The sequence below is a fragment of the Leptodactylus fuscus genome, chromosome 3, assembly GCF_031893055.1.
Source record: "Leptodactylus fuscus isolate aLepFus1 chromosome 3, aLepFus1.hap2, whole genome shotgun sequence".
Classification (NCBI taxonomy): Eukaryota; Metazoa; Chordata; class Amphibia; order Anura; family Leptodactylidae; genus Leptodactylus; species Leptodactylus fuscus.
In genome coordinates, this window is record NC_134267.1 from 123,494,833 (window position 1) to 123,503,466 (window position 8,634).

Genomic DNA, 8,634 nt, shown 5'->3' on the forward strand with positions numbered 1-8,634 from the left:
TAGAATACAGCAATATATGGTACCTATTAAATTCACTGGTTCTATGTGTTATGGAAAACGTCCCTTGTTGCACCATTTTGGTGAATATCTTTATTGTTGCATTGTGTATCCCCCTTTATTTATTCTTCTTAATCTTCTGTATCATTTTTTTTGTAATCAATACTACATTACTTAATAGAAATGAACAATACATTGGGATGTAAAAAGCTGCAGTGCAAAAAGGTTTGTCAAAAAAAATAATTTAGTAAGGGCTCGTTCGCATCTGCGTCGTCGGTCCTTATTGCAGGTTTCCGTTTCCTGCATAAAACAGATGCAGGAGACGGAAGCCTGCAGGAGACTTTCTCACCCATTCATTTGAATGGGTGAGAAAGCTGTCCGGCCGTGCGCGGCAGTGAGCGTTTTGCGCTCTCCGCCGCGAAACCGGGTTTTATAATCCGGACACAGAGTCGGACATGCAGTACTCTGTGTCCGGATAAAAAAATCCGGTTTCGCGGCGGAGAGCCTAAAACGCTCACCGCCGCGCATGGCCGAACCCAGTCTATGGTTTCCGTCTTCTGCCATGCAGAAGACGGAAACCATAGTACGGAGACCCTGAACGCAGGTGTGAACCCAGCGTAAACTGTACCTAATTACTTCTATAGAGAGCTGCTTTAGGCTGAGGCCTCACTGCAGAAAACAGCCTTTTTGTTGCAGTTTTTTTTTTAGCATGGGGCTATACAAGTTCCATGTGATATCCTGAAACATATTTGCCCACAGATGTTACAGCTGGCCCTGTAGATCCTACACACACCTAGGCTGCCAGAGCTGCCATTACAGCTGGTCCCATAAATAGTCAACAATCTCTCACCAAGAGGTGCACTATCAAAAACTAGCCTCTGAGAGACTCTATAGCAGTAGGTGAAGCACTATCACACTCTGGTGTGGCAAGACCTAGTCTAAGCATTTACATAACTGCATGCAGTGTTCTGCATCAATCTTCCATTCACTTTAATGAGAACTATTTAATAGTTTATTTACCAAACAGTGGCATATAATATAAGTGACTTCCCACATATAACCCCTAATGACTTGGGGTTCACATAGCTAGACACACACCAACATCTGTATCCTGTTAGTTCATGATTATACAGCTGAGATGATGATTCTTCTTATACAGTATGACTGTCAGTAGTATAGTTTCCCTTCATATGATTATGTGAGGGATATAACATATTGGCTAACACTACAACAACCTCTGCTTCAGAATTCTATGAGCTAGTAATTGCAAGCTGTTAAGATTTTTCCATTCTTACCTTTCAGAAAAATATGCATTAAACTGATTCTGCAATCTGCAGCCAAAAAAGGAGCATGTCTGCAGTTTCTTGAAAAACTTTGACAATATAAAAAGTGAAACTTTCCAGATCTGTTGATTCAATACAGTACTTACATGTAAAAGTGACACAAGGAGGAGTAAGACCCCATCATACACTTTAGATAGCATGTGTAATGTACAGCAATGGATTGTTTTATGTATTTTAAAATACAACTATGTGAATAATTAAAGGGGTTGTCTGGAATAAACAAAGAATTAACCCATATTACTGGAGCGGTCATGTGACTGCTCCAGGGACACTTCTGGTAATCCGGAGACGTTCTGTTTCATCACTTCCGAAACAGATTGTCACCATTACTCTCCCCCCCCCCCCAATAAATACTTACCAAGCCTTCCTGTGTTCAGGAACGCCTCCTCCTCCTTAGCTAGGGAGAGGGGCTAGTAATGGGTGGGATTCCTAGGCTAGAAGGAGACAGGGAGGGGGAGTGTAATGGAGTGAGAGAGGAGGAGGGCTGAGTGAGAGGGAACTAGTGTAGAAGCTACACAGGAAACTGCACAGCAGGAAGTTATACCTGGTAAACAAAGACAGAGGATGTCAAGAACTCCCACAGTCACCCAGAAATTGTATTGACCTTTTAAAGGACCATATTGTATTTTTATGTCCTGATATGTAAAATCATAGAATTTAAAGAGAGTGTACTTTTTTTTCTCATGTATTCTTATTGAGTGCATACTCAATTGTTACTTTCAAATGATTTCAAAATTTTTTAAATACAATGTATTTATGGCTTTAGTAGTTCATTCTAAAGCAAACCTCTTGGCACATTGGTTCACTCTTATTGTTAATATCAGTACATCCATCTGAACTGATCAGAATTTCCCCTCAATGCCAAATAAAATCTGAAAGATATGTTCACTCTGATGCTTTCGGAGGTAGTCAAAGAACTGTCCTAGGTCCATATGGTAATCGTTTCTAAGCCCATAGTCTCCATGTGCCTCAAAAATCAGCTCTTCAAAGAACTGGAAAAGTCTTAGACTATCCATGGCATCGGTCACATCTATGCTCTCTGTGTGCTTACATGAGATATGCTTCCAGTTAGGGTAGCGGATGTCCCGCCAGAACTCCTCACAGTGGTCCTTTTCTCCCTCTACACATATTACGCCTGGCTTTCCTGTCAAGCAGAAACCTGTCAAGTTTAGTCGCTTAGCACAGTCCAAGATCTTTTTCCTTAATTCCTGCCGGTATATATGATGGCTATAGATCCACATGCGATGGAAAGTAGTAGAACATGTCTTTAGGGCTGCTCCATTCCCATTGATGTGCTTTGACTTCTCAACATATGAGGAGATATTGTCTGTCAGCCACTGTATAGCATTTGTAATGCACAGTTCACCACGATCTAGTGAAGTTATATAGGCTGCTAGACATTTATTGAGATCATTGTGTTGTAACTTGTCCAAAGCAGTAGACCGGACAAACAGCTGTGGCTCCATTGTCGGGTAAGTGTGAGGAAGGGACACATGCAGTTCTGCTTTCTCCTGCTAAAACAGACATAACTTTCATCAATAAGGTTCTCAACTGCACACCAAAAAGGTTAGCTCTGTTGGATCTATACTCCTTTAGATTTTAATTCTCTAATGTATCTTCGGACACATAATATATCGCCTAGTGGGCAGTGGCCACTACTTGCCTGGTTTGTTCATTAGATGCCCATTAATCCATTTTTGTTTTGTTTTATATCCAAAAACAGTGACATACTTCTCGTAGAGGAAGACCAGGTTATTGCACATGCACCCTTATTTTTCCAGAATAATCCTGTAAATTGGGCATAAAAGGCGCACCCTCTGCTGGCAATGGGGTTATGAAGACTTGTGTTAGTAATGCCAGTCTTCATATATTTCCTCTACTGAGTTCAATACCACGTGCATCATGAATTCATATGCAGGGAGCTCCCCCTATTTGTGATTAATGCCAAATGTGAAAGACAAAGCTCTGACTCCTATGAAGATATAACCTGAAATCATGGAGGAAACTAAAGGGGCATTCCAGGAGTACACTATTGAGCACCTATTCTTAGGGCTCGTTCATACGGGGCAAGAGGGAGCGGATTTTTGGCACTGAGTACACGTCAGAATCTGCCCCTCACAATGGAGGTCTATGTAGACGGCTAGCTTACTTTTTTCTGTGAGCGCATGTTGCCGCTCACGGAAAAAAGAAGTGAGCTGCCCTTTCTTCAGGCGGATTCTGCAGCTGATTCAGCCCCGGCGTCCTTCTCACAGCAGCACCCTCCGGGCTAGGCCCATTCATTTGGGCCTCCTCCGGAGTGGGAAGCCGCGACTGTTGGAAGCCACGACAGTCGTGGCAGGCACATTTCGGCCCTATTGTAACACGGCTGCCTGCAACACAATCAGGACCAAAATTCACCAATCCACGCCCTGTATGAACTAGCCCTTAGAGTATTCCATCAATAGTAATAGAGTGGCTGAACTGTAAAAGAACCAGACACAGTATAGTAGTCGAAAAAGTTAGTGCAAGCTCATCCCTGTTGTTATGAATCCTGCTATCCCTACTTGTGAAGAGGTAAAATGTTTTATTTTATGTTTACAACTGATTTCCTCTTTGTAACCTTAGTTGTGGTACAGGAGTCCCCAGGTCTGGTAACATCTCTGTGTGAATGTTCTATTACTGCTTCTTATTTCTTTCTTTCCTCATTGGGCCGGCCACCTAATGCTTTTATTTTCCTACTATTCCTTGTCTTGCCACCTGGGAAAAATGTACCAAAGCTAAGGAACTGTTCACAATAACATGTGTTTATAAAGTTTTTTTTTTTTTTTTTTAGATATTTACCTGCAGTAGTGGAGTTGCACTGGGGTGTGTCTGTGCCTGACCTTATAAAGAGGCAAGTCTGCAGCAACTCCAGGGTTTTATAGAGAAAACTGCAGAGGATTATGAGAAAGGTATAAGCTATAAAAGGTTTCCATTTCCCAGAAAGCTGGGTGTTGGTGGAGTTCACATGGTGAATTGTTTGTGGGACTACAGCTGCCTGAAGTACAAGGTTATTTGTTGTATACACTATGGATATTTTCTGAAGAATTATTTTTTTGTTAAAAACTGGACTTCCTGAAATAAACTCCTTTGGACTCTTTTTCATCAATCAAGGTCTGATTGTTTTTTTGAAAAATCCCATGCTTCCCATGATCTGTAAAGTATAGATTCCTGCGAAATTCCTCTTTAATTATAAACAAAAAATATTTTGTCACATTTACCAATGGGAATAGGACATAGCCTGAACCTTGCTATTACACCTCTGATTTCTGTACATCCCTGCCCAAGAATAGTTAAATAAATGCATAAAAAAATGACCAATTCTTACCTTCAGATCCTCTATTTTAACAAATACATAAAAGTCAATAGATGGTGGCAGAGACTCATATCTTCCTTCTAAATACCGTCTTACAATGGATAGTAAATTCACACCATTTATGACCATGTCCTCTTTATTAGGAAACATTGAGAGCAGCATTTCCATTTCTAAAAGTTGAAGTTGAAGGCATTCTCGGACACTGGCACTCATTGTAGGAATCCCACAGTAATGGACACCTAAACAAAGAAAAAAAAAAGTGTATGATAGATTGCTGGAAGGTTTGTTTTCTGGCAGATTCCCTATAAAGAATACGTACAGCTGCTATAATGTCTAAGATTATTCATACATATACAACATGAAGGAGTATCCTTTTGTGAGGTGAGCACGCTCTTGTACGCTATGTTTTTTCCCAGGATTATTTGGCTTTATTGTAAAACAGTTTTGTCAGTGTCTGGTTTAATGAAAATGAAGGAGCTGGAGATGGTCGGCGACCACAACTTCAATGTTACCCTATATAGAATTCTGCAACTTGGTCAGAAGTTTTGGAGGGTCATAAATGTGTTTTTAACTGACTTTCTTATAGGTAAATCTTGAAGACTAGGCCGCATAACATTTACAACAATTACCTGATAACCTCATTTAAATTAAAAAAAAAAAAAAAAAAAAAAAAAAAAAAAAGTAGTATTCCCTCTGGCTTATGCACAGCAGCTGTTGCTCCATGGTGCCTTCATGGGGCGCCGTATCTATATAGAAACATTCTATACCAGGGGGCATGTACCTTTTCAGGAATTCAAGTGGAATTTGGGAGGAAAGTTTCCATTTGTCTTTGTATAAAAGTGGAGCCAGACACCGATATGATATAGGCTGTGCATTGCCATTCTGTGCGTATATTGTGCATCTTGCTCATATTTCAAGAAATATGGGCATATCAAAATACACAGAATCTTTCATAAGGTTTTAATGTTACTATACCCAGAACAGAACCCAAGAATCAGCTTCTTTATATACTTTCTGTAGTTGAGTATATTGTAGTGCCAAAAAATGGAAGTACCGAGTGCCAAGGAGTCACATCTTTAATGAACCCCAGTGATTCTATGTGAAGATTTTGAGACTAAACAACAGACACAATAGAGATTTTTAGGCCGGGACCCCATGTGGCCGCGGCAAAAACCGCATTTTACAGTCCTTGTAAAGTTGATGTAATTCTACTAATCCCATCCACATATTGGAGAAAAATAAACGCAGCGGAAATACTGTGATTTCCAAAACCAATACAGCGGTTTGCCTAAAGGTATAATTTAAGCAGAAAGTGTGCAGAAATTTCCTTTTGTTTTTTGTGAAAAGCGCTGTGGGAAAAACCACAATGCGTTTCCTCTGTGGTCCGCTATGTGGGGCCTTAGCCTTAAACAGTCTCCTGAAGCGCAGATTCATAGGAAACCCTTTAGACTTCTTAAGCAGTGTGCATTGCTAAGGCAGCCAAATAAATGCAGTAAAGGTAAATGTATGTGGTTTCCTGGGACTGACATTACACTATTTGGGTTGGAGTTTTTTTTAATGTATTTCATTGTGATAGTTGGACGCCAGCTCCACCTGCTGGTAAGACCATCTACACACTATGGTAGGCAATTGTAGTTCAATATATAAAAATCAACCATATGGATGTGACTAAGAATCCAAGCAGTTAGGTTCTATTCAGATCACATTGTTTACATCAATTTAACAAATGCAAAGAATTGATTCATTGGTATTCTGGTAGTAACAAGTTAAACCCTATCCACTGGATAAAGGAAGGAAAAAATAAGGGGTGATTTGTCTCTCTCCAATTCTTCGCCTAATGTTTTGCTGTGCCTGGAACTACATAGCCACAGACTGCTCAGCATGCCCATGCTGACCACCTACAATGGGTAAGTGACCATTAGAACTATAGCATGTAGCAATGGAAGTCTGTTGCCTGGTCTAGTTAACCAGGTTTTATATTCTAATACATCACATACCTGAGTTATTGATGGCACCAGGATTCACTACTGTAAGAAGGCGGCTTATTAAAAAGGGGCAAAACCCCCCACAAATGCACTCAAGTACATGGGCAGTGTGAAATAAGCCTATCAACCTGTAAGCCTGTTAGAAAGGGGAAATTGTAATTTTTTAAACAAAAAAATTGTTAAAGTGTACATAGTTTATATATACATGTGCACGACAATTCACAAGAAGAGGTGTAAATACATTGCTTCATCAAAACTGCTTTGTTTGGCTGCTATCTTCATTTATTCATTTCATTGTTTACATGCGTTTCTATGACCACGGGCCCCTTATGAGCGTATTTGCTCATTCCCTAAGTGATGTAGCTGCCTGCTCTGGGGGGCTGAGTGCTGGGAGCAGCTCTGGGCTGTGTATGTGTCTGCCACAGACAAGCAACGGAGCTCCTCACATAAGGGAGGGGGGAGGGGAGAGCTCCAGGATTTCTAAAAAATATGTAACAGACAGATGCCATAAAGGGGTTGTCCAGAATTAGAAAAAGCATGGCTGTTTTCTATTAGATAAAAGCACCACACCAATCTACAGATTGTGTTATCACAGCTTATACTTATTTGCTTCAATTGAGTTGAGATGCTGAACACAGGAGTCTATTTTTGTACAAAAACAACAACAAAAAAAGATATATAAAAATGGTTTTCCTAATCCTGGACAGAGCCTTTAAAGGGAAAACTCATTTTTAACTAAGCACATATTTGCATATCCTTTAGAATGGCTATTCCACACATACCTTTTGTTTAGTAATCCTCTCCGCCGTTTTTTTAATTAGTCTGCTTTTATTGATATGCTAATTTGCCAGCACTGAGTGCGGTGTGTATACAGGGGGAGGTTGTTGATGATGATGACTCAATCAGCCTTCCCTGCTCTCACCTCCCCCTGTATACACACAGCGCTCAGTGAACATCCGATGCTGTTTCAAAAATGGCTGAGAGGATTAACAAATAATAGGTATGCCTGGAATAGCCAGTGAGGGAGCTAGTGTGGAAATTACATAGCAGGAAGCCGAACCCACAAACAAATGCAGAAGATACCATGAGCTCCCAGAAACCCACAGAAATCACTCAAAACACTGCTAAAGGTATATGGGTACATTTATTAACCCATTAATAGCACTAGTAGACTTTTAAAAGAAACAAAACATTTTTTGCCCAGAAAACCCCTTTAACTTACAAGTCAAAATATTACAATAGGGAAGCCTACTAAAATAACCAGCATCTACAATGAAAATATTGGATCATGTGACAAATGTGCCCGACCAAGCACCAGATCACCAAATCTGATCTCTTTCCAATAATATAAATGCCATAATAGAGAAATCCGGGATTTCATAACCCTCTGAATTTTACCCATCTGTTGTAAACGAATCCTTACATTGTCAATCATTCTTGGTTATGGGTTTTGTTGGAGTTAATTAATTATCATTTATTTATTTATTTGATCCCGAAAAATCCTTTTTTGGTTTTATATAGGTTAATTCTACTGTAGTTTTGCTTACAAAAAAGAATACACCAAATCTACATTCTGTGTCCAAGTAGTTTTTCACAGAAAACTCCGGTGTGTGAGCAGTGAGCGCCCCCTCCTGGTGACTGAGGAGATTTATCATACACCTCTACAAGCAGTTTGGAGTTTACAAGCTCTGCTCCCCCTGCTGGTGGCACATGACTGTTACACTCACACTCTCACACTTAGGTCACCATACTGCGTCTTGAAATATTATTTCTTATCTTGTTCAGGACCCAGAGGCGACTTCCCTATAATAACCGCTCAATGCACCGTGTGAATAACGCACTATCTGCACAACCACACTACACATAACGTTTAACGTGTGCAACGGAAACAACCGACCTGTGCCACCTCAGCTGATCCCGCCTCTCGCGTCCTGATTGGCTCCGGCGATCGCCGCCCCTTCCTATGCAATCCACG

General features: G+C 40.4%; 1 protein-coding gene across 2 annotated transcripts; it reads right to left on the reverse strand.

The window, feature by feature from the left end:
• Positions 1–1,753: 1,753 nt before the first annotated feature.
• RWDD2A (RWD domain containing 2A) lies at positions 1,754–8,580 on the reverse strand. 2 transcript variants are annotated; one of them, XM_075268268.1, is made up of 3 exons: positions 8,557–8,580; positions 4,687–4,913; positions 1,754–2,851 (listed from the first exon to the last, which is right to left on the reverse strand). In XM_075268268.1, exons 2-3 carry the CDS (start codon positions 4,885–4,887, stop codon positions 2,183–2,185), a joined length of 870 nt encoding a protein of 289 aa, XP_075124369.1. In that variant the 5' UTR covers positions 4,888–4,913; positions 8,557–8,580; the 3' UTR covers positions 1,754–2,182. The 2 variants fall into 2 exon arrangements, with proteins under 2 accessions (XP_075124369.1, XP_075124368.1); XM_075268267.1 differs by having other exon boundaries at positions 1,754–2,854.
• Positions 8,581–8,634: the final 54 nt, after the last annotated feature.